Source organism: Alosa sapidissima, chromosome 10 (genome assembly GCF_018492685.1).
Source record: "Alosa sapidissima isolate fAloSap1 chromosome 10, fAloSap1.pri, whole genome shotgun sequence".
In the NCBI taxonomy this organism is placed as follows: Eukaryota; Metazoa; Chordata; class Actinopteri; order Clupeiformes; family Clupeidae; genus Alosa; species Alosa sapidissima.
The window spans coordinates 17,690,046-17,716,163 of NC_055966.1; the positions used below are offsets into that span (position 1 = coordinate 17,690,046).

The 26,118-nt window shown below is 39.7% G+C and overlaps 2 protein-coding genes and 1 long non-coding RNA gene across 7 annotated transcripts; 2 read left to right on the plus strand and 1 right to left on the minus strand.

Moving 5' to 3' along the window:
- Positions 1 to 100: 100 nt before the first annotated feature.
- LOC121721497 (putative GPI-anchored protein pfl2) lies at positions 101 to 8,064 on the minus strand. 2 transcript variants are annotated; one of them, XM_042108467.1, is made up of 9 exons: positions 7,976 to 8,064; positions 5,106 to 5,173; positions 4,173 to 4,520; positions 3,963 to 4,015; positions 3,310 to 3,405; positions 2,943 to 3,114; positions 1,897 to 1,970; positions 1,582 to 1,680; positions 101 to 1,250 (listed from the first exon to the last, which is right to left on the minus strand). In XM_042108467.1, exons 2-9 carry the CDS (start codon positions 5,131 to 5,133, stop codon positions 996 to 998), a joined length of 1,125 nt encoding a protein of 374 aa, XP_041964401.1. In that variant the 5' UTR covers positions 5,134 to 5,173; positions 7,976 to 8,064; the 3' UTR covers positions 101 to 995. The 2 variants fall into 2 exon arrangements, with proteins under 2 accessions (XP_041964401.1, XP_041964399.1); XM_042108465.1 differs by having other exon boundaries at positions 5,106 to 5,170; positions 7,973 to 8,043.
- Positions 6,795 to 25,823, plus strand: LOC121721498. Of its 4 annotated transcripts, XM_042108469.1 has the most exons (10): positions 6,795 to 7,266; positions 8,591 to 8,692; positions 15,182 to 15,320; positions 15,839 to 15,960; positions 18,419 to 18,470; positions 19,175 to 19,341; positions 19,644 to 19,782; positions 20,005 to 20,122; positions 20,706 to 20,948; positions 25,710 to 25,823. In XM_042108469.1, exons 4-10 carry the CDS (start codon positions 15,886 to 15,888, stop codon positions 25,765 to 25,767), a joined length of 852 nt encoding a protein of 283 aa, XP_041964403.1. In that variant the 5' UTR covers positions 6,795 to 7,266; positions 8,591 to 8,692; positions 15,182 to 15,320; positions 15,839 to 15,885; the 3' UTR covers positions 25,768 to 25,823. The 4 variants fall into 4 exon arrangements, with proteins under 4 accessions (XP_041964403.1, XP_041964402.1, XP_041964404.1 ...); XM_042108468.1 differs by lacking the exon at positions 15,182 to 15,320; XM_042108470.1 differs by lacking the exons at positions 6,795 to 7,266; positions 8,591 to 8,692; positions 15,182 to 15,320 and adding an exon at positions 15,410 to 15,490.
- Positions 23,243 to 23,685, plus strand: LOC121721499. Its single transcript, XR_006034855.1, has 3 exons — positions 23,243 to 23,331; positions 23,423 to 23,530; positions 23,621 to 23,685. It is a non-coding gene; the product is annotated as an uncharacterized LOC121721499 (long non-coding RNA).
- Positions 25,824 to 26,118: the final 295 nt, after the last annotated feature.

The window sequence follows — 26,118 nt, forward strand, 5'->3', positions numbered from 1 at the left end:
GAGAGTAGCCTATATATATATTGAACTTGCACATAGTTTTTTGTGAAAACTATGTGCAAGTTCAATAGTTTAGCCGGAATTGCTAATACAAATGAGACACTGTACAACAATGCTTTGGATTAAACACACACGTTTATTTGATTTCAAAATAATAGTTTCTAAACATTGCCACATATAATGGTGATATGTATTAAAATTCTGCACGTTGGACATGGAAAGATGTTGATATAAGTTATCTCTGAAGACTGTTCTGTTTGCTGTAAGTCTTAATAATCATAACAATAATTAAAAGAAAAAATGATTCCATACTTAGACTACTGTGTAAAGATCTTACATTTCAACAAGAATAATAAATCTTTCATTGTTATTTATATGCATAAAGTGCAAAAACATTTCCTTTTTGGCAGCAATCTTACTCTATGAATAAAGCTATGTACACTGTCACATAACAGGGGTGTAAACAACATAGTACGGCCAAATAATCCAAATAATATCTAATCTAATATCTTTGGGTCTGCATTGTTAGTTTGTTAAATTACTACCAAAACATGAGCATTAAAAAGACACTTTGACACGGGCCTGTCATATTACAGTATTGGGGGTGGGGGGGGGTACATGGTCGATGTGCCTAAGATGAATGTTTCTAAGACCTTGACTAATGAGGTTGGAATGCCAATATAATCTACATAATCTACATTGAGAAAAAGAAAAAGAGAAAGACAAACGTAGACAAACACATGCTCTCACATATATGGGCATATAAATAGGATCATATCCACTCCCAAAACAGCTCATCTATGTGCACAATATATGCACGGTCAAAATACACACACACACACACACACACACACACACGCTCACACACACACACACACACACACACACACACACACACACACACACACACACACACACACACACAAACCCATTCTATAAAATGGAGTCGGTCTTATATCCTTGAACTGCAGCAGAAAGCCGTATGTCCTCAGAAGATGTTACAGCTGGTCACCTATGACTAGCCAGGCCATCATGGTGGTGACCAGCAATATTAAGGGAGAGAATATGGCTCTGTTGGCATCTGAGGGCATGACCATTGTGCCATCGAGCTTCAGGCAATCACCCATGGCCGATGCTTCACAGCACTCCTGGTGGCAAGACTGTGCCGAGCTCGTACAGGCAGTCTCTTTGGTGCAGTCATTGGTGCATCCAGCCATCCATTTGATTGCTGATCCCTCCGTTTTCTTCTTTAACTGTGCACAGCAAAATCAATAGTGCTTAGTTAACTCTTTAAGAGTTGATTTAAACACTACTCAGAGTTTACATGGTGTCATTCATTTTTGCTTTAAAACTGGCAATAATTGCAATGCTTGTTACTCTATTCAGAAAAAAGGGGGGTAATTGAACACAATAACATCATATTTAAAAAAAAAAAAATTACATTTTAAATTTTACACTTCTAAATTTTACTGTGGTGAAAAACGTATCAAAGAAGCACTGTGTACAATTCACCACACATAGCCGAGTCAGTCAATTAATCTTGTTACTGCAAACACATAATTGGATCTATGCAGATGAATTTACCTCACAGTACTTGTCTTGTCCGTAACACCACTTCTTCGGTGCATCACTATTCTTGTAGCAGTCTGCCCCGGTACAGGTAAGCTCTTTACACTTCTTCCCCTGTTGACAGACAGAAGGCATGATGAAATAAGTTCACTGATTTTACTTCAGCTTTCATATTTACAGGACCGATTCATTTTACACATGCCTATGTATTGATACATTTGTAGAAAACATGTTAAAATATATAGTAGATAATATTTACAATACTGTGTATGGGCTATAAATGACAATATCACTTGTTTTTTGTGCCCTTGTTATACTTGTTTATCATACATTGTTTGGCTGGGGGGTCACAGGTTTGCTTGTTGGTTCCATAGAAGTCATAGCGGGTTTCGTTGTTGGGGCAACTAGGAGGGGAAGAAAGGCAGACAAATAGACAAAAATATTAGTTAACAATGATATTATTAAGTCTCCAAATCTGGTGTTAGGATCACGCTAGCCATAGGATCACTCTAAGTCATAATGTATGGATCAGACTTTGTATCAGCTATTATAACATAAACTTAGATAAACATGGTAGACTATGCAATGATACTTGCTATGAGTAGACTAAAAGCAATGGAGCTTTGGATTAATATACTAGAAAAGGGAGAGAGTATCCAAAACTATTATGTACTAAACCTGTAGCTTGACAGCACCGTCATAGTTCCAGACTTGTTGGCATTCCACCACACACACACACACACACATGCACAAGATGCACTATGGTCGGCACCCCCCACACAGGGGTCAATCTAATCTGGTTGATGCTTTATACAATGATGGACAGATGAGCAACAGTAACATAGTCATCCACATTACCAAAGTGTGCTTCAGTTGATTTTGTTTACAACAACAAGGCTGCTGCTAAGCGAGTTGTTCAGATTTCACTCTTATACAAGATGTTGGCAGTGCAATAACTTTAAAAGATACTATGCTATGTTTTTGCTGTTCTCTCTAGGATTCACATTTGTCATTGCTCTGATTGGTTAGGTCGATGCAATTGCGTGCAGAAGCAGTTGAAACATGCCCCATAATCAAATCCAAATGTGTGTTTCTAGACTCAAATTCTGATAAGTTCACTGGATTGGTAGCATCACGGATTGCACCTTTAAGCCTGGCTCTCTTGAATAGTTGTAGATAGAAGATACAGTGGTGTAGTCTAGTTAGCTGTAGTGGATATACTGTGATGTAGTAGTTAGCTGTAGTGGATGATCAACCCCAAATGTTAATACGTATCCTTGTCTATTTTAAGTGGGTATACTGAGATGGTGACGCTTTTTAAGTGGGTATACTGCGTAGTCCCGCGTATCACGTAGACTACACCACTGGGTAAATACCTGTGCTTCCTGTGGTGCGCTCCATGTCCTGGAGTGTGGTGTTGAGGCAGTCCGTCATGTTGCAGCACTCCTTCACACAGCTGATCTGGGAGTCGTTTGCACAGCCGGTGGAGTCAAGGTCACAGGAGTCTACACATCCCACTGAGTACATCGACTCATTCGATTTCCGTAACTGTAAACAAAACAACAACAACAAAACAGAAATTAAACAATGACCACTCTGAGGAAGGCTAAGACAGGCAAATATGTTCAGCACTGAACTACTAATGAAAACAAAACGGAAGGATATACATTAAGGTTATAGGGAGGGTATACATTTCATTCTAATAATTTAAAACAAGGTTTCCATCATTTGATTGCCAGTCACCTCACAGTAGTTGTAATTGGAAGGGCAAGGGCTGGAGCTCATATTCATAAACATCGAGTAACAGTTGGAATCACAGCTGAAGGAACGGCAGGAGATCTGTGAGGGTGAAGAAGGTTTGAACATTTAGCGTACTCTCCTCTGGGAAAGGGCATATTTTGAGCTCACTCTGAGGGTAGTGCATGGCATGATATCTTTTACTATACCCACTTATGAGCAAACAAGTACAAATAATGTACTGCTGTCATATACGGCTCATTCTCTTTTGAAATATCTTACTTCCATGTCAGTGTTTTCAGCCTCTTCCTTCCTGAGGATGATTTGTAGTGCTAGGTTTAATCAATTTATCACATGATATTGCTTATTACACATTGCTGAAGACAACTGAATGTGAATATCTTTTTTTTCTAATATTCCTACCCAAATCAAATCAGAGGGGCTGTATGAAACCTGCTGAAACTAGTTTATCAGAATGTGTATTCCAACCGGTCATTAACAGATGTCTGTCAGGAACATCAGGCCTTATGTTTTAAACCCCTGCCAAAGAGGATGGAACGGAACGCTTCAGTTACATCCCGGGTGTAGCCTCCCGATTGGGATAAAGTGCCTTATGACAGCAACATACTGTTAAGGTTCAGAATTCACCCTGCCCTCACCGTGCTGTTGGAACTCCATTCCATGGTGCTGTTGTCAGGGCCGCTGGTTGAATCTGGATATGTACACAGAAATGTATTCATGCAGCACTGTCACACACACACATACAGTTTATAAAACTGTTTCTCTGTCCCAGCCACCAAGTAAAACAGTATGCTTTATGTGTGTCTTCTCTACATTTGTTATACCCATAATACTGCACTCAGTCTTACTCATTGAGGTGTTGTCTGTGGTCATGGTAGAGGCAATACTTGTAGAAGCCATGTAAGTTGATGCAGACATTGCTGCAGAACTTGTAACAGAAGCTCCAGTTGTGACGGCTGTCGTTGCTGAGGACATGGGCGTGGCGGACGATGATGTTGAGGCAGATCCTGAGGAAGAGCTAGATGCCATTGTAGATGTCGTTACATTTGTTGTTATTGTTGTTAAATCAGTTGTCATGGAGACAGAAGATGTTGCCATGGTCATGGTAGGTGAGTTTGAACTGTTTGCCGCTGTGGTTACCTGACTTGACGCAAATGAGGGAAACCACACTTGGCATATTAAGAAGACCAGTACACCTGTTTGAAAAAACAAGGAGAGAGATAACTATCTGTGACATCCATTTGTTTATCATGATTCAGGATGTACTTGTGTCTCACAGTAACAGCACGGCCATAAAAAAACACAGAATTCGAAACAGCATGCAGTGAAATACAAATGAAATGAAAGTGATGCAATAACTGAAATGAAAGTGATGCAATAACTGAACAGATGCTATTCTTGAGGTAGATAGATAGATAGATAGATAGATAGATAGATAGATACTTTATTGATCCCCAAGGGGAAATTCAGGAAATTCAAGGTGTATCCAAAGTTTTGTTTTTGGCCAGCAACTGAAATAACGTTTTGATAGGTACAATTCAAATATGCTCATCTAAACCTGAGAAATATTTTTTTTCTGTTTGATCTTTAAGAGTAGCCTAACTCATTACACTTTATCAGAATTTGTATTCCGACCGGTCATTAACAGATGTCTGTCAAGAACACAAAATATCAATTTCATGACACATATGCCTGATATTTACATGACACCTGGCATGCCAAAATCCATTGAAGATGTGGAACTAATTAGCCTCTCAAATAGGCCTACATTTTCATCTTACCTTTAGAATACTGTACTGATGACACCATCTTTAGTTTTGCTCTGTAGAATCAGTCCTTTAAATGGTGTCTGTGTAAAATTACATGAAATTAAATAAATAAATAAGATGCAGATTTGTTTCGTCCACATCTACTTTTGGCTTGATCAATCCAAATCTAGAACTAGATGTACCGCAGAGTGGTACAAAATATGACCGCCGTCCAGTCCAGCACATTTTTTCCACAAAAATAAATCACGCTGAAAGGCCTATATGATTCTAACTGTTTCACTAAATTGCATTATCCACACTCAATTCTCACTGGTATCTGCTAGACAACAAGTACCAAAACATGATTAGTTCATAGATTTCACATGTAAAATTCATTTTATACAACCCCACCCCCATCTTGCCTGTTCATAATTCTGAGAAATTCTTGAATTGTGTGCATGTGTACGTGTACACGTTTATGTTTATGTGTGTGGGTGTGTGTGTGTGCGTGCTTGTGTGTTTGCCTGCGTATGTGTGTTTGTGCATGTGCATGTGCATGCATGCGTACATATGTCTACTGTGTGAGTATGTGTCATACGTATGATTACTGTGAATGTATGTGTGTGCGTGTGTATCTGTTTATGCACATGTGTGCACATGGAATGGGTTAACATGATGACCCCTGGAGGCAAACATACGAAAAATATTGGTCATCCTAGGCCCTACGGTTCTCAAGATATTCACAGAAAACTGTGTCTGTCCTACCCTCCTTTCGGGGGTCCAGTACAGCGGGGGGGGGGCTACAGATCAAAACGAAAAATGATGGTTCCATGCTATCCATGTGGGGTTACATGCCCACCAAGTTTCGTGTACCCCGGTCTTTCAGTGTCCCGGGAATCCTTGTTGGTGTACGGTCACTAAATGTACACATAAATTAATTTATTGTGTGGCCCCCCATGAACGGAATTCCACGAAACTTGGCGTGCATTCAGAGGGTGTCATAATGATCCTGCACTTCCAATTTCGTGCAGTTTTGACTATGTTAGGTCACAGATACCTGCGATTACAACACCTCATTTTTACTTTTTTGTGTTTAACTAGGTGGCGCTATACATGAAATGAGTGGTTATGGAATGGGTTGACATGGCCCCTTGAGATCAACATACAAAAAAATGGTCCTCCTAAACCTTACGGTTTTTGAGATATTCACAGAAAACTGTGTCTGCCCTACTCTCCTTTCGGGGGGTGCAGTCCAGCGGGGGGGCTACAGATCAAAACGAAAAACGATGGTTCCATGCTATCCATATGGGGTTACATGCCCACCAAGTTTCGTCTACCCCGGTCTTTCAGTGTCCCGGGAATCCTTGACGGAAATTTGGACATGCGAAAAAGGAAAAAAAAATCTGACTAAACCTATATGACCGCGCTTCGCTGCGCGGCGGTAATAATAATTCCACTGATAGGGTTTGTTAACTACCACAGTCACGAGTTGGGTCACGATAGTCTGTCATTTTTAAAAAGTGGGTCCCCAGAAAAAAAGTTTGAGAAACACTGGGGTAAACGTTACTGTTGCTATAATGATATGTTATTTTATGCTTCATCCAGTGCCTACAATTCATGGAATCTTCAGTGGCCTATGCGCAGATAAGTTGTGGATCACAAACTGTTTAATGAAGTTAACTGAGGTTGCATAACAGCCATGACCGTTCGTGCACTCCCACCTGTGCCTCTCTTTGATCTACATGAGGCATGTCATCGGAGGATTGCTGCGCCAACAGCCTATAATTGTTCCGGTGAAACTGATCCCATGTTCTCAAAGCAGTGGCAGCAGCTGCAGGTCACCCGGGGGCGTTAGGGCAACGTTGCAGCGGACCGTTTCCTTCTAGCCCACAATTGTGAATATACGGTGGCACAAGGCAGCAATAGTCAGCCAGTTAAGTTTGACCACCGAAAATGGTTCCATGTTGTTGTGATCGACGGCAGCCTTTCCTGAGTGATCGCCACTGTCACGCACGGCCGATCTACTGTTCGCACTGTCTTACGGTAAACCCATGCGCCCACACGCTAAGAACAATTAACACTTGTTTGCTTGTCTTGTATCCCTAGGGCATCAACGCTCCTTGTTACTTCTCACTCCCTTGAGGAAGGCTAACCCTACGCTGGTAACCACCATAGGAACTGCGTGGCGCAAGACGTAAGGCATTACAGCCTAAACATAAGACATAACAGTGCAGGCAGCACAGGCTACCTTTTTGTTTCTGGGAAACACCTTTGCACCAACTACATATTCATTTCCGTCGTCAGACTGACACTAATTTAAAACCTAGGATTTCCTGTGAAGCTGTTAAGTGCGAAACGATTTTTTAACTTCTGCCATTATAGGCCTAATTGTTTTGCAATAAGCAGGTGTCCTGTACACTTTCCATTGTGCCACATCGCTTTGGCCGCTAATAATAAACAATTGCTGCACTAATTCAAGATAACTGAACCATAGGCTAGCCTACTAGTTGGGGAGACATTAGGCATATTCTTTCAAAAAGTGTTCTGAAGCCATCAACATTAAATAGGTAGGCCTACATTTTGTTTTTGTTCATTGTACAAACTGCACAGCAATGGAAATTAGTTATTGTGAGAAAAAAAATATGTTAATGTAGGCCTAACAATCATTTTCAAGGAAAAGTGACAAAGTAGCTGACATGTAATATTTTGAATGCAGACAAAATTATACTTGGCTGACCATACAATCTGACTAGGTCTGCTGTGTCACTGCTGTATGCAACCATGACAACCTAATACATATCTACGGTCTTTGAGATATATTCTGAACAAAATAGTTAATTGCATTGTACTAAACAACATTAATAGTCTGTATGCCTATAAAAAATCATGTAAGTGATACTCACTGTTTAAAAGTTGGTAGAGCAAGCTTGTCAGATGTGAGTACCTCAACGCTAGATTATGTCTCGTCTGTTCCTGCTCTCTTCCTCCCTCCCTCTCTCTCCCACTCGCTCTCTCTCACTCTTTTTTTCCCCCTCTCTCTCTCTGGATGTCTTTTCTCCCTCGCCCTGGTGACATCACGGCAGAGGTTGTCTAATTAGTGGAAACCATCACCCACTTGGCCTTCCAGCCACTGGTGGAACCTGTGAGGAGGGACCTCAGTCCTGCAAAAAAAAAATTGTGTGGGTGTACCACAATAGAGAGGATCAATTTACAAACTTGGATCAGTTCATTTCTGGGTCATCTATTTGTTTTCTTTCCCTCACTGATACATATTATTTTCAAAATTATATTCAGAACTCTAATCTAATCCACAGGCCTTCTTGTAAGGCATGGCTCCCAGATCATTAGCCATGCAGTCTTATGGTCTTATATCTATGACAGACAAAAATGTGTGTTGAAATGTCTTCAGATAGTCAGAACATATTCTGAAAGAGTTACCTGATGTGTAGGTTCAGTTTAACAGTAATGTAATCATTTGTAATCTATTGATAAGAGTGTTTTTTCTGTCTTTGATTTAGACTGAGCAGTTAACAGATGGGCAAGACTGGGATGAGAGGTTGAAGTATCAGCTGTGACTGAAATCAAGTGTCACTGTGAACCCTCCTTTAGTTCACTAACAGGTCAGTCTCTTTTCCTGTATCTCTGAAAGCCGGTGGCCTTGCATAGCAGTCACCTCCTTTCGACAGTAATAGTGAAGAAAAACAATTAACAACTGCTAGTCCTCCAAGTATTTAGGCAAACTAAGTGATGGGGATGGATAGGCTTCAATATTGAAAGAAAGAATTTAGGAGCCTGACCTGAATTCCCGAATTAGCGAAAGAAACAAAGATACAAATCAGTCATCATCTAACAAAAGCAACAACAACAAACGCAAACCGCTATTGCAGCACTCCAGCAAATAGGTAACTGAACCCAAAATAGAGCAAAACCCTGCGTTCATGTTACTTCCCAACCTGTTCCTGAACTATCTTTATTTTTTGTTCACGCCATAGCATTTAATAAAAGCTGCCATCGTAACATGTCCCTTTAAATGTTGTACACCGGGACATTGAGACATTCTGTGTCTCTTTTTGTCCATAGGAAGGAGGTAAGTATAGCAAATCTGTGTAGGAACACTACTGATTGGCTATCGTGGGCTGTTTGTAAGGGCTCCCGTCCATGGTTTGTGCACCAGATGAAATGAAAAACCTCTACTTTTCGACTGACATGAAAAGGCCTCCTCGGGCAACAATTGCCCCTTTGTGTGAGTGAGGAACAGGGAATGCAGGCATACCTGGTCGAGACACAAAAGAGACGGGGGCCACTCAGGTGACAGCAGAAATCCCTCTCTTTCTCATGACTCACCCCTCTGTTTCTGAGAAAGACTTTCAACTGTCTACTTTTAGTAGCCTTTAGTACTTATTTTTGAGTGGTACGGATCTCTTCAATGCTGTGGTCACATAATGATTTTCACACCTCAGTCACACTCATACATAATATTTGCTGATGCATTACTAGCCCTGGTAGATGAATGCATCACTTTAGCCAAGAGAAATAAGGTGTCAGTCTGACAGAGTTTAAGTCGTATTATGGCTCAACCTCCTGCAGGTTTGCATAATCACTTAGGAACATCACCTGTCTGTACAGAGTAAAACTCTGAAAGTTGCATAATCAAATTCACTTCCTGGAATAAAATAGAATATTTCAGTGGTCAATTAAGGGAGATCTTTTGTCATCGTTTAACATGATTACATTATCAAGGGAGCAATAGCGCTTTATACTTACAAGGATATATTTTTAGGGGGAAATTAGTCTTGATGCTTTCACAATTTGTAAATAATAATTATTATTTAAATTGATGTTATAGTCCAAAAGTAAAAACTCATGCCACTTGCTATGTTGTATAGACCCTTTCGATCTTCAATTTTCAGTTGAAATGTTCAAAACCAACACGGATACTTTGAAATGGAAAGGAATCAGACTTTAGCATAATGTTCTACAAAATGTCGATGAAATGGCTTAGGAACACACATGTTTGTTTATGCAGGTTTATGAGAGGGTTTATATGTTTAAGGCATATGCCACGTTCCCGTCATATCAGGTTTTGCTCCAGGAAATTAACTTAATAGTGACTTCATGAAGTCTACCATGGCATTGTGCTGACTGATTTTAATGGTGTTGCCCAATGCAAATAAAAAAATAACCACTATCTAGATAATGGATAATGAGAGAGAACAAGGAAACAAATTTTAATATCAAAGATAGACATTGTTGTTATAGTTACAATATGTTGTCATCCATCAACACTGGGCATTGTCCAGAATTTGGGCTTGGTATCATGTAAAGCATGTAAGAAGAAGACTGTGTGTAAGAGAATGGGTTCCTATGAGGCTGAGTCAAATCAGGTGGTGGCATGTTGTGATCTGTTTATCTTGTATGTCATATTGTGGTTGAGAGGGACAGATACATGCTGAGTGGTGCTACAAAGACATAGATGAACACGGAATTAGTTATTTCCACAAGGTGTTTTATTCATTGGGAATTTGGGTGGACAGTATACAAAAAAATAGATGAAAAGAGAGGGGAGATGGACTGAGAGAAAGAGAGAGAGAGAGATCAATGAAATGATATAGTAGTTGATATTGCCCACAACCTGATAGCAAGCAAGATTACAAAACATTGTTCCTCATGTATGTCTGAATATTGTTTATCACATTGAGCTCATTTGACAGATAATATACTGGTGGGATATTATCCCTATGGTTTATCACATTTAGCTATCTTTGACAGATAATATACTGGTGGGATATTATCCATATGTTTATCACATTTAGCTATCTTTGACAGATAATATACTGGTGGGATATTATCCTATATGGTTTATCACATTTAGCTATCTTTGACAGATAATATACGGTGTGATATTGTCCCTATGGTTTGGTGATCATTGCCATCACAAGTCATGCAATTGCTTCTTATTTAGTTGCTGCTAAGCATATTAAATATAGTTTTGTGTTAATTTAAAACATTTATACGATTTTGTCATAAGATCTCCTTATGTAATCATGATCTACCTGACCATGTACATGTTTTGTTCAAGTCTCTTGCCAAAAGTCTTTAGGCAGTCATTTTTTTGTTGTGTATTGATACCACATAACCCTCATTTTGCCATGATAATGGGTTGAAAAAGCCCTTTCATGGGTGGAATGAACAGCAGAGCATAGGCAACTGGATATGTTTAAATAGAGCATCACATGCATAGAAACTCATAATTGGCCAGGATTTCATTGTGATGTCTGAATGGGTTTGTTGGTGCAGCTAATGTGCGTTCACATCAAAAGGTAGATTGTGTACTGTATGGAGTTGCATAAATCCAGGGACAGACTTAAAAGGATGAGACTGACTTTTAATGTAACTTATATTGTTTAATGTATATTGTATGTATAATACTGTTCAGTCCATCAAATACTTTAAATCTTTAAAGGTGTTTTCAGTGTGTTCCTCTTCTTGATATTGAAGAGGGTAGGTGCCTGTTTGCATATATCTAAATAAGCCCCATCAACCACACACACACACACACACACAAAGAGAGAGAGATAGATATATAGATAGAGAGAGAGAGAGAGAGAGCAAGAGAGAAAGAATAGGAACAGGTGCAGTCCAATGACCACAGAATGAAAATGAGTGTCACTTAATGCAGCAGATGAACATTATTTATTTTGTTCCCGACACAATGAAGGTATATGGAAAATATCTATCATTAAAATTGATGGGTTGACTTGCAGGTTGACATAACAATACGAGCCATGTGTCATTGGAGACATGGTCTGTTCATCTGTTATATATTACATATTAATAGTTATAGTTCATGCTATATATTTATCAGAGGCTATCAATGGCTATGGCTGAGGTACCCACAAACTACTTGGGATCATGTTGTAACCTATACACTCTGAGATATGTGAAATCTTGCCACTGTGTTTTTGGAGTGGTAGCTGCAGACTTCAAAAGCAAAGTATTTGCAGACTTCAAAAGCAAAGTAGTTTTTATAAGGAGGCTAACATAGGTAATACGTTTGATAGTACACCCAAAAACAGCCCCCTAAAAAAGATTCTTTAGCACTATTACTCAATCTGAGTTTAGCAAAATTATAACTCAGACTCAATATGTGCTTTAGATCCAATCCCTACTAGATTCCTCAAAAACATATATGATAGTTTAGCTCCCTTTATTCTCAAGATGTTGTGAAACCTTTACAAGTCAAATCTCGACCATACTATCCTGAATAACTACAGGCCTATATCAAACCTACCTTTCCTGAGCAAAGTACTTGGAAAAAGTCAGCTAAATACCTTCCTCGACGAAAACAGTATCTTTGAAAAATTCCAATCAGGTTTTAGATCAAATCACAGCACAGAAACGGACCTAGTATAGAAATAGTCAATGATCTCAGACTGGCTACTGACTCAAACAAAGTCCCAATCCTTATTCCTCTAGATTTGAGTGTGGCATTCAACACCAATGATGTAACATTCTAATTCACCGCCTTGCGAAGTGGGTAGGTCCCTCTGATAATGTTCTAAACTGGTTTAAAACCTACATTACTGACAGAGATTTTTATGTTACTCTAGATCATGTGTCTGTAAAACATAACTTGCCTTTTGGTGTGGCCCAGGGGAACTGCCTTGGTCCCCTGCTCTTTTCCCTATATATGCTTCCGTTAGGAAACATCAGCATTATGTAAACTTCCACAGCTATGCAGATGATACCCAATTGTATATTTCTGTGGAGCCAACTAACCCAGATGGCCTTTGCTCACTTTTCACATGCTTAACCTCCGTTAATCAGTGGATGAGCATTTTTAAAAAAAAACTAAATGACAAAACAGAGGTACTTAAAGGAAGTATAAGTATAAGTATAAGTATTTTAACATCTTATCAACCACAAAGGAAACTTAGATCTTCTAATGCTAATATTTTAAGTGCTCCACAAGCAAAGTGGAGAATCTGCTTTTATCCATTATGCCCCAAAGCTATGGAACACCTTGCCTCATCAAACAGGTGAGTTCAGTGAATATCTTTAAAAAGACCTGAAAACACCTGTATAGAGAGCCTTTAGTTAACTCACCCTATCTTGTAGACTACTTTTTCAGATTATTCTACATTCATCTGCCAGAAGCAGATGGGCTCCTCCTAAGTCAGGTTCTGCTCAAGGTTTCTTCCTGGAATGTGGGAGTTTTTCCTTGCGACAGTTGCCATATGGTGTGCTTGTAGGAGGTTAAGGGTTAAGGCTGCCAGTCTTCCGGTCGTTGTGTTCCTTAAACGTCTGATCACAACACCTACTGAGAACATAGGCCTACTAAGGCCAACCGTTTAGAGTCCACATCAACAGTGCCTAAGCATTTGTTAGCATACAGTAAGCATTTGTTAGCAAAGCCTACAGCGGGGAAAATAAGTATTGAACGTGTCAACATTTTTTTCCGTAAGTATACTACCAGTGAGGCTATTCGCATGCAATTTTTACCGGACATTAGTATTAACTTAATCTACACATTTATAAAAATCCAAACATTAAATTAAAGTAGAGTTATGAGTAAAAAAGTGGAATGGCACAGGGAAAAAGTATTGAACACGCTAAGAAAAAAGCAGTAGGCCTACACAAAGGCAAGGAATGGCAAGGAACAAACTGGAATCTATAAGTAGTTAGAGAAATTATCCCTCCTATTTGTGCAAATTGATATAAGCTGGGTTAGTACATGTATACTGGTGGGCTATAAAAAGGTTTTTTGTTACCAAGGTGTCACACAAGAAACATTTCATGATGGGTTAAAAGCAGAGCTCTCCCAAGACCTTTGCAACCTTATTGTTGCAAAACATATGAATGGAATGCACTTCAAGAGTCATTTTGTTCCGGAAGAATCTTTACATTCACCAGGATGATGAGGATGAGACATGGCTAGACTTTCCAGCAGGACAATGATTCAAACCATTCAGCAAAGGAAACTCAATTGGTTTCAGAGAAATGACGTCAAGGCCTTGACTTCAGTTTTGGAAGTTCACTAAAGATCAGGATTCACAAGAGGAACCCCTAGAATCTTTAATATTAAAGGACTATCTGTTTAAAAGAATGGGCCAAAATCACACCAGAATACTGTAACTGAATTAATGTCATCACACAGGAAATGCCTTGAAGCTGTCATTACGAATAAAGGCTTTTCCACAAAGTAGCCTATTTAAGAAATTTCAGCAGGCGTGTTCAATACTTTTTTCCTGTGTCATTCCACTTTATTACACATAACTACCTATGGACTTTAATGTTTGGTATTTTTTTACATGGGTGGATTATCTGAGTTAATACTAATGTCTGGTAAAAATGTCATGCAAATAGCTTCATTGGAAGTATACTTACTGAAAAAAATGTTGACGTGTTCAATACTTATTTTCCCCGCTGTATATATACTGTATACTGCTAAATATTTCTGATATGTTGCTGATTGGATCATAAGCGGCCACAGCAATGAAGAGGAATGACTGATAATGACTGACTCTTCTTTATTATTGTGTTACATGTCCAAATGTAAAGCTCTTTGAGCTGCATTCTGTGTATGAAAGGTGCTACACAAATAAAGCTTATTATTATTATTATTATTATTATTATTATTATTATTATATATCAACGAAGCTTTAATCACCCGGCTCTTCCAACAAGCATAAACTCAGAGCTTTCCTTGTTTTCCAAACAGTAGAGTAAAAACCATAGTAATGAATGCCCCCATGTGGTTAATAAGTAGAACTGCAGGGTCATATGTAATATACAGTATTATAGAGGACATACTATTTGTGAGCGAGTGATAACACATGCCCCCACCCCAAACCCATTTGTCACACACATTGAGAAGATGTAAATGAATATAATTGCATGGATAAGTCATAATGCTGCTGGCAGAGGAGGTCAAAAAACATTTTCTAATGCGCACACACACACACACACACACACACACACACACACACAGAGTGCAGAGAGAGAGGGAGTCTTTGTTGTCATTTGTGTGTACCACCACATGACCTCTTACATTTCAGTTCAATTCAATGTTATTTTCCATGTGTGAGTGTGTTTGTATGCATTTACAGGCATAACTACAGAACATTACAGATGAAATATTGAGCCGCCTTTGAATCTGAATTAGACATGTCAGGCTTTTGGACCAGGGTTACTAGGGATGACCAGCCTGAATCAGTCTCTATCTATACAAATGCAAGTCTGAGGCAGGTACGTCTGCATCTAAGAGGATTAGGTAAGATTTACAAATCAGCCCTAGTGTGCATAGCAACAGGCTAACTCTCACTAACATGTCAGGGAGTGCTTCCACACAGCGTATGGCCTTTTGCTCTGCGCATGGAGTACTAGAAGATTACTGACTGAGCCGACTCGTGTTAGAGGTACATGTCAGCTTTGTGAATTTAGTTGGATTGTCTTCAAATATACAGTCATTTTTAATGTATGCGTAGTAAGCAGCAGGTTGGTATGAGCTCTGTGAATGAAAAAAGGCTTAAGGGAAGAACACAAATAGGTACAGGAAACAGCTCTCTGTGCTGTCTGCACATTCTCTGGCATCGGCTCTATACTCCTGCATTTGTCAGTATTTTTAGAATGGGTGCCCTGCATTAGAGGGTAACAGTTTGGTGGTTACCTTGGGTAATTCTTTATTGGATTCCGAAGCCTCTTGTTATTGTCATTTACATAATGGTCTGTTTGTTTATTTGTTTGTTTGTTTGTTTTTTCAACAGCTGTAAAACCTAGAGCTGCTGCCATGCATTGGTGAACATGCCTCAGAATGGTGACATACGTCCTGTGGTCAGCACTGGTATGGACATTCAAAGGGTTACTGTTCACCTGGAGGTTTTTCTGGGTAAGTGCAGTCTACAGTTGAAATTGAGATTGGGTCTGGACAAGCTTCATTCACCTCCCATTTCCAAGGGACATCACCAACGGACGCCGTTCAAAATGCTTATGGACCCAATTGGATAGACCTAAAACCAATCAGAGCAATGAAGGAGATAACATATGCAGAGCAACAGGAAAAAAACATCTCAACAAACGAGCGTTTTTCAAAAACTACTTCGATGTCATCATGTTAAGCTCACCTCAACGGTTGTGATTGGTGCCGGGGTTTTAGAAACATTGGAAATGGGGGTGAATGGCCTCTTTGCCAGATAGACCTGAGCTAATTCAAATTTGCCAAAGGTTTGTCTGGGTTCTCCCAGTCTACACGTAGCCTACTATGCATACCAACCACATTAAAACTCCAGAGTGCTGTACACTTTGAGAAACCATTGATTTTTATAAATGGTACCATTGAAATAGTTACACAGAGGATGGTGCACTATATTGACAGCATGTCAAATGGATGTTTGAAAGGGGCAAACACATAAAAAGGAGTTTGCCCCCCCCCCCCCCCCACACACACACACACATCCAAAAAGCTACGTCTCAAGTATGATGAAACAGTTTTCATCATTCATGGAGACAAACGTAACAAGACGTCTGTTGAAACAAACAGGAAACTAATATGCTTGAAATTGTTTCTCTTTATACAAAACATGGTTAACTGAAAATAATATCACATGACCTGAGGTGTTGATAGTTCAGACCTAGAGGGGGAGTCCAGGTGATCTCCCCCGAAGAAAAATGTTAGAAATTCTGGCTTATTCTGCATATTATGACAAAGTAGATTCATCATAGTTTTTAATGACCTTTTACCTTGCTTTGATGAAATAGTCAGCAACAGGATATCTCTGTTATTAGTACTCTCACCTATAATATGACGTGGAGGGTATTGTCATTTTTTCTGTACGTTTGTCTATCAATCTAAACAATCTAATCAATCCAGTTGCATAACTTCTACTACGCATCCAGTTCACTTTAGACAAGGCAGGAGGGCCACCATGTCTCAATCCTCTAACCTGATCATTTGGATACGAATCATGATCTGGATTTTGAAATTCGGTTTCACTTTCATTGTGTTTTCATAGAAATGTGAAGCTGTAGCCCTGAACACCCTTGCCTAATGCACTCACTGTAAAGTCAAAACAGGGAGAGTACAGATGAGATTACTTCAAAATGCTAACTAGATATTCGCCTAGCTATCTGCCCCTTGCAAAAACATATTAGAATTTTGGAGAGTATGTGGTAAAGAGGCTGTAGGGCACTACAGCTAATTTTCACTGGGATTTTTTTCTTTCCATTGCAAGGGCACTTCATAGTGCTTTTTTAACGTCTAAGAAGGCACATCAGGATTTTTCATCAGAATATTTGGAGTTTATCCCTTTCTAAGAGCACTTATGACACATTTTTCCACTGAAGGAGCACCTTCTTTGGCATGCTTTTACATTAACATTTATTCATTTAGCAAACACTTTTAGCTCCAAAGCGACTTGTCAGTTGTATTACAAGGGCCCTTGTCCCCTGAGTAACTTGGGGTGTTTTGCTCAGGGACACAACGGTGGAAGCCGGGTATTGAACCCACAACTTTTCAGGCTACTGCATGCTAGCCCAGCTCCTTAGCCACTACGCTACCACCACCCACGACTTTCTGCTTTCTCACCCAAAGTACACTTTACAGCACCGCATTCCACTGCCTTCTGTACTAGAGATGGTACCCTGAAATGTAGGGGTGGCATAGAGGGCACTCCATATATAATGACACTCTTTTCCAATCGAAGGGCACAGGAGGGTCAACTATAGATTATGTTAAGGGGCACCTCATAGGGCATTGCATCACATTTTCACCATTAGAAGGGTAATCTAATGGTGACACGTTGAATGTTCTTACTCTAGAGGCAATCCTCACAGCTTATTCCATATTAAGCGGAACTAGGGAACTGTAACACTTTGAAGGCCAGCCAATAGGACACTTTTGAGGGTACTTTAGCAACTTGGCTTTTTGGTTGAAATATCAGGACATTATCACCAAGATTGTGGACTGAACATTTTTGGTCAAGAAATTAAAAAAAGCATTTCATAATGAATTTAAAGGAATCATTTGATTAATTAATTGATTGATTGATTGATTGATTGATTAATTTCACTAGTGGATTATTTATTCCTTCTCACTTCACAAATAGTACAATATCATGATGTCATATGCCCGAGCATGCCCAGATGTTTGCATGTAAGTGCACTGAAGGAGAAAATAGTTTCAACTAAGATGCATATCAAGTTCACGACTTACAGCACATTCTATGTAACGTACATATTACATATCTCAGCATTCTAACACTTTGTAAGGTCTGTTGAGTCTGAAGTGTACACTGTAGTGGTCCATGTCATCCCATGGCCTATTCCTTTATTTTATGTTTCCTCTGCAGGTCAGTCCATACCGTGCAATAAAAACCTCTCCAAGGGGACCATATGGATCAGGTGCACAACTTTATTGTTATATTGAGAAACAAAACTTAATTTAATTAGCATTAGCTAATAAAACATGCCGTTGAAACACAGGAGTAAATATGGCAGATAGTGGACATTTTATACCTTTGGAGATATAATAATTAATCCAAAATTCTTGAATTGGATTAATTATTATCTATCTTGATCACATCTATCTATCTATCTATCTATCTATCTATCTATCTATATCAGCTGTCTTTATTTGGTAAATCCATGTACAATATTAACATTGTCTGCACTATATTCATGATTGATTTCAGGTTATTTCAATTCACAAAAGTACATTCCTCTGTGAAAACAAAGTTTGGAACAACATATTTGGCCTCTGTTTACATTTTTATGAAGGTCCATTTTGTTTTGATTATCAGAAAACTGATATGCAGTCTAGTGTATGATGAATGTAATGAACCAAACCCTTCCGTCTAGCAGATGTCAGTGTTTGTATAATTTCAGTCTATCTGCCACTCCCAACAGTAACCACAGTTTACGCCTGAGCCCTCTGGCCAGGTTAACAGTCCCTCTAGTTAATTCAAAGGTTATTATGGTGATAATCATGACATTCATGGTCATTTTGGTGTAAGTAATGGTGGTAAAGATGATGATGAAAAAGAAAAGAAGATGACGATGATGATGATGATTTTGTATATTAATGAATACCTGCATGCATTCTTTAGGCCGTGGTGATGCCAGTAGGCTTAAGCACAAGCTTCCCCTCCACAAAAGGCTGTCAGCTGCTGAGGACGATATCCAGACTCTGAAGAACCAGCTCAACAGCCAGAGGGAATTATGGGAGAAGAGATTCTACAAACTGCAGAAGAGGCAGCAGGATCTACGGAACCAGGTCTCTCTTTCTTTCTTTCTTTCTTTCTTTCTTTCTTTCTTTCTGTTTTTCTTTCTTTTTATTGAACTCACTCACTCTCTCTTTCTCTCAGTCTCGCTCTCTTCATTCCTGTATCTCATTCCCCATCCTGATTGTTTACCCCCTTTGATTTCTCTGTTTAGTGAGGAAAGAGGGAGTTCTTATATCTGTAGGCTTGAAAATCTAAATAAAATGTTCAGCGAACATCAAAGGTTCAGCGAGCTGATGGTGAGACATCTGATAATATGTTACAGTATATGACGAATTGTTCCTTTTTTCTTTAGTTGACCTCTGAGGCTTGGCTGAGAAGTGGCATCTACCTAAAGCAGGAGGGCATGCAGGTTCCCCGAGAACTGCTGTTCGAGGCTATGTTGGAGAATGGACCACAAGGCCAGTTTGATGAACGGGATCCAGACTTTCCAAGTAAATCCGTCAAGACACCTCAAATCACCTATCCTTCAACCCCATTATACAGTATGCCACACCTGGGCATTCTCCAAATGTCACAAAAACCCAACAGTGATATGAAGTGTTTAGCTATACATTGGCGTGACTAAAACCCAACATAAAAGGTTACATAGGAGCGGTTTCAATGTACTTTTGTTTGAGACTGTCCTATGTTGTCACTGTCTTTTGTTCTTCTAGGGACCACACTCAGGAGACACGAGATGATGGAATTTAGGGCCGAACAGAACAGTCAGATGTCCTCATCAGCATGTGACTCCAGACCACCCTCAGCTTTGTCTGTAAACACAAACACCAGGTAACACATTCATATTTTCAGACATATGGCAGTATAATATATAGATGCGTATTGTAACACCGTGTTCCTGGGCCCAATAAGGTCTGTGGAAACTGATGCTGCAATTATGCCATTCATTATACCGGTAATCACTAGTTTTGTCATGCATTGTTAGAAAGTGCGCGTAAGTCTTGCTGTGGAGCAAGCGGAAGCACCGTACCACATTTGGGTCTCAGTGCCCATAGGATCCCAGGTTCGATTTCAACCTGCGATCATGTCCCGATCCCACCCCATCTCTTACTTGCTTTCTATCTCTCTCCATTGTCCTATTGATATAAAGGAAGAAATCCCCCCTAAAAAGTATATATACTATATATACACTATAGTCTTTAACCTTTAGACTTAATTGTCTGAGGTGTCAACTTCAATGATCTATGAATAACAGGGTGGCAGGTTTATTTTGCACAACCTAGCAAACCAGAAGCTTGCCTTGTAGCAGACTATCTTTGCTTTGTGAATTGCCCTGTGATCTGTCCAGCTATCTATAACTCCACAGTGGCACGTTTCAGTAGCGCACCCCTACTCCGCTCTTGTCCCCCTGCAGTGTCTCTTCCTGGAGAAGTGGGTCTGGCCCCCACCGGGTCTTTGTGCCACACTCCCCCATGGACCTGCAGGTTGGCCACCGCGTCCGGGTTCTGTTGCCCTCGGGTCGGATCAGCACCGGCACCCTGCGCTACCTGGGCCCCGTGGATGACGGCTCCCTGGACTACCACCTTGGAGTGGAACTGGAGCGTGCTGACAATGGCTCCCAGACTGGAGTCCACCAGGGACAGCACCACTTTGACTGGTAATAACAACAAACACATGGGTCCCCACGTTAACTTTAAAAGGCATTATGGAGTGCTAACAAAGAGCGTGACTAAAGTGCAATGCAATCACGGGGGGCGCTATTTCTTTTCCATTTGAATAAAATGCCTCAAAACGATGGCAAAACGTTTTGCCCAAAATAATCCAAAATCTTTTCAGACTGGCATTGACAGTTTTGCCAAATATGTTTTTAAAATGCAATCCTACATTGCACTTGAAATATTAAATTGCAAAACAAATTGACAGTTAAATGATGAAACTGAATATTGAAAATTAAAATGCAAAATGAATTGCCATTTGAATTTTGAGACTGAAGTACCATGGCAAAATGGAATGCAATTCAATCCATGTTTATTCTAATTTTTTAACCAAAATTATGGGAATTGATTTTAGGATTTCATTGTCACTTTGCAGATTAAAATACAATTTGTTGGATATTATTGCAAATTGCAATATTAAATTGCATAATGAATTGTCAATTGCATAATGTAATGTCTTTTTGAATTGCATATTGCAGATTGCATTCTCATTTGAATAAAGCTACTCATATGCTTCCATAAAAGTCCTCCAAGCAGCAAAAGCTAGATCTTTCTGCCTCACAACGAAAACCTATGACACAGGCTGAAGTGAACCGTAGGTCTGTCGATTTGCAATATCTTGAATTTTCCCTTGGGGATCAATAGTATCTAATAAATATCGAAAGTTATGTAGCCTACAAACACCTGTCTGTTCTACTCATTTCAACTGGCTGCTAAAAAAAAACAAATATCCAAGTATCATATTCAACAGTTAAATTCCCAAAGGGTAGATTGGGGATTGTTGGCTATAGGAGCAGTCTAGCACAGTTTTGTCTACCAAACTTCTTTTCTGAACAATACTTTAAGACTAGGAACTCAGCTGGAGTCAAAAATTTGTATGGCATGATGTCAACATTTCATTAAAGTTGAAGGTGTTGAATTGTGGTTTAATTTAATTTAATAATTGCGGATTGCTCACTCATCTTGTCAAGTCAAGTCAAATTTTATTTCTATAGATTGTCTCTCAAAACCTTTGCACTGCACAGCATAGCACCATGGGGTATAATTTAATCCGAGAAAATAAGAAAAACTTAGTTGGGTATTAGTAATTATGCAGATCACAGAATATTAATTCTTTAAAAAGATACAAACTTAATATGAGTTCCAAAATATATGAATGTATTGAAACATATGACATGATGCCATCTTTTTAGGAGGTGGCTGTCTTTTTTAGACAGTTCTGCAAGAGGTAAATACTGCTTTGTGAATTACCCCAGCCAAAGCATTTCTTAATTTACTGTAGCTACAAATAAAGTACTTAGATTTTTTGTAATTCTTTACAAAATCCCCCTTTATGCAGAGCAGAGGCAGTGACTGTTCTAATCTATTGAAGTCTATGGCCATAGCTCAGAATTTCACCACATATGCTAAGATCTTGGTTCTATATAGTTGGGAATGTCAATTGGACATGTTTTCATAATCCTCAAACCCTCTTGACAATTTCAGGTACATTTTGCGCCCATAGACGTGAACTACGACAAACTATCTTGCTCCGCCATCTTCGTCTGGCAGGCCCTATGGGCAGGCCTTCTTCTTTCTTCTTTTTCTGTGAACTTTTATTTTGTCAGTGTGATGGCAAGTGTACCCTATAGCCTTGTTCTGGGTGAACAAGGCGAATAACATGACGACATGCGCGTTTAGGAGGGTTTCAATTGCACAGGAGGGAGGGGGAGGGAGTAGGGTCATTCCATGTGAAAACAGCCAATATCGGAGTATCATGTACATGGTACCTCTCAGATTTTGCTGAAAAGCTGTGAAAATATGCCTTATGTTACCAAACGAAGGAATCTGAAGTTTCAGGTCAATATCTCAAACGGTTTGCCCGTGGCGTTCATTTGAATTTCGGGTGCCACGGCCCTAATTGACACATTGGCATTTTTGCCATTTTTGGAAGCCCAAAACTACTGTTCTAATAGTGGTTAAAAATTAAAAAAATTCTGCAGCATTGAAAGTACTGGAAACGATTGGAACAACTAACAGTAATATTTGTCCTTCTTTATGCTTCTCTAATCCTCTCAAAGGAACTCTGGATCTCATTCATAGTGACCACTGGGTCCTTGGTTACCTGTCTGACCAAGGCCCTGACTGGATTACTCAATGTAGTGGGTAGGGTGGTTGAGACAGGAAGCGCAGCTTGAAGACCGTCCCACTGACGCTGATTATCTGGATCAGGTGGTACCAGTAGCGCTTCCTTTTAAATGTGGAGTGAGATGCGGACAGGAGAACAATAATGCGGTGTGCGTTGAAGAGTGAGCTTTGTGGAATAAGCTGTGCAAACAGGAAAACGTGAGTCTTTTCAGAAGGTTACGTCTTGGTCTCTAACACTAAACTTGTTTCCATCGAGTAGCACTTAACACGGTTCATTGTTTGTTTGTAGCTCGGCCTGGTGTCTGTGCGTATGGTGACCAGTAAATGGTACACGCAGTTTCAAGTCTACTTTGCTCGCATAATAGCGAGTAGTGAATCCACACTGGTTTGCAGCAACGTAAGTTTACTTGCTCCCCTTTTCCTTCAGACGTAACAAGTAGTATTTTTAGCTCTGACCGTTTCCTGTCTTGATATTGTCTATGGGCAGAAGCAACGCTGATGCTGGTGAGAGTGTGCACAGCTATTAGTCATCCACACTGGTATAACTTTATTGGCCCGTCTAATTCATCTTGGCTGGTCTTAAAAACGTAAGTTCATTCAACTCCTTTTACGTAGCTAGTCTTTCAATCGGAGATTTAGTCCTGATTTAATTGTTACTACATTTAGTAATAGGAAGTAGTGCCGCAGTTCAAAAAGCGTAACTAGCTGACTGCAGCCATTTGAATAAGATATTGGCCTTCGTACAATTGACTTTGGCGTTTATGCTACGATGCTACCAAACGTAGCATTACAAACCATTTATGCTTTTTATTACAGGAGGATTGCCTTCGTCTGTCCAAGCCACTGTTTTTCCTGGAATTAACTACTTTGTTTTATTTTAATTAATGTATGTATGTGCCTCGGGAACCTACCACATCTGTTGAATGTTTACTGGGAACTTAGGTGGGCCTAGGGGGAAGCCTGCTGGTGGTAACCTGCTATCTTAAATGTTTTGTTTGTTTCTTTGTCTGCCAGTCATTGTAATACGTGTTCGGCCTGGGAATGGTGCAATAGTTCTTATGGGGACAGTGCTTCGTTTGCAGTGCTCACTAGTGTGAAGTGTGAAACGCCGTGTCTGTGTGTACGGCCCATTTTGGTGTGAAGTGCCTCTTGCAGATTGGAGTGCTTTTAGATTGTGTATGTGAAGTATTTATTAATGTATTTGACTTTATACACTGTAACTCATCTGGAAGACCGATTCAATCGTTGTTATTTATTGTAGAATTTCATCCACTGTTGCCTATGTGGAACATTTGCTTGTCCTAATTGCCGATCAGTGTATTTATAGTGTCTGTCTAGTGTCTAATAAATGTATATTTTTTGATTACATCAGTTCCATTCCTCTTCCTTCATTGGACATAACCTGCCTAGATAGTTTGAGGGAGAGCTCTGTTTGGTGGCCTAGCTTAGCTATACAAATTGTGAGCTTGAGCACCCCCTGGGGGTCACACTCAGTTTGGCTGAGCGGCCAGATCAGATCTAGGAAGACTGTTAGTTGTTCCAAACTTTTCCATTTGAGAATGATTGAGGCTACCATGCTCTTGGGCACTTTCAATGCTGCAGAATTGTTTTTGTATCCTTCCCCAGGTCTGTGTCTTCACACAACCCTGTCTCGCAGGTCTACGGACAATTATCTTGACCTTGTGGCTTGGTTTTTACTCTGACATACACCATAAACTGTGAGACCGTATATAAAGAGATGTCTACCTCTCCTAATAATGGCCAATGAATTAAATTTGGCACAGGTGGACTCTAATCAAGTTGTAGAAGCATCTCGAAGACCATTGATAGAAGTAGGATGCACCAGAGCTCAATTGCAAGTGTCATAACAAAGGGTCTGAATACTTATGTAAATGGAATATTTCAGACTTTTTATAAATTTACAAAACACTCCAAACACCTGATTTTTTGTGGAGTGTTGGAGTATTATGTGTAGATTGATGAGAGAACAAATGAACTGAATCCATTTTAAAGGAATTATCCGGAGTAAAATGCACTTTAGATCGATTTACGGATGATTGGGGGTACATGCGTTGAGTTGACATCAAAATCATGTCATTCGGATGTGTTTTGAGAAAGTTCGATTGTACCATTTTCAGTCAAAACTCGTAGCCTGGAAGTTAGCAGGGCATATCAAATTCGCCGCTACAAAACGCTGTTTTTATACCTCTTCTACAGTTCCAAACAACATAACACTTACGTGGTAGTGAGTAGAGGGTCCCTAAAGCCAAACCGAAGTATCCCGAGGTCTTTATGTGGTCGGATAGAGAGTCCAGAATGAATTTCATCAAGCCAGTACCTTTCCGGAAATGTTGCCATCTTTGCTGCCATCTTCAGGGGAAAGTCCGTAGGAGTCGATTGCTGAGTGTGTTGTAACACGCTCTGGAAATTCACAATTTTGTCGCCGTTTAAAAAAAAATACAAAAATATCCAGCCAGGAAAATACATTGCCTGTATCTATGATAATGACTGGTTCATTGGAAACATTGTTGTTGTTAATCTGTTCTCTTCATTTGACTTTCTCTGGCTTCTAACAGCATGCCTGGACACGGCGCTTTCGTGACCTTTCAGAAGTTGCTGATGGCCTGGGAATGAGAAGCAAGAATTCCTTGAATTTCTCCTTGGGGATCAATAAAGTATCTATCTATCTATCTATCTATCTATCTAAGAAGGTGTATGTGTGTGTGTGTGTGTGTATGAGAGAGAGAGAGAGAAAGAAAGAAAGAAGAGTCCACATAGGAAGGATCAACAGACCTGCACCGCTGACACTATCAACATTATCTAGCAAGGCACTTCAAGGACTGAAACAGTAAGTCACAATAACAAACATTGGTCCACACCAATGGGAACAGTGCAAAGCAAGCAATTCGTTCAAAAAGTGGTTAAGAAAAACTAACACATTAAACCACAACCACAAACATCAGTCCACACACTACAGAACAGTAA

Bases quoted from the DNA above. Each gene is read 5' to 3' on its own strand.
- LOC121721497 (XM_042108467.1), bottom strand. From the start codon at position 5,133: ATGGTGTCATCAGTACAGTATTCTAAAG. The intron at 3,406-3,962 runs GTGAGGGCAGGG...TCACCCTCACAG, and splicing joins AATGGAGTTCCAACAGCACG to ATCTCCTGCCGTTCCTTCAG. The intron at 3,115-3,309 runs GTGACTGGCAAT...TTTTGTTTACAG, and splicing joins CCAATTACAACTACTGTGAG to TTACGGAAATCGAATGAGTC.
- LOC121721498 (XM_042108469.1), top strand. From the start codon at position 15,886: ATGGTGACATACGTCCTGTGGTCAGCACTGGTATGGACATTCAAAGGG. The intron at 19,342-19,643 runs GTCTCTCTTTCT...TTTTTTCTTTAG, and splicing joins AGCAGGATCTACGGAACCAG to TTGACCTCTGAGGCTTGGCT. The intron at 19,783-20,004 runs GTAAATCCGTCA...TTGTTCTTCTAG, and splicing joins ACGGGATCCAGACTTTCCAA to GGACCACACTCAGGAGACAC.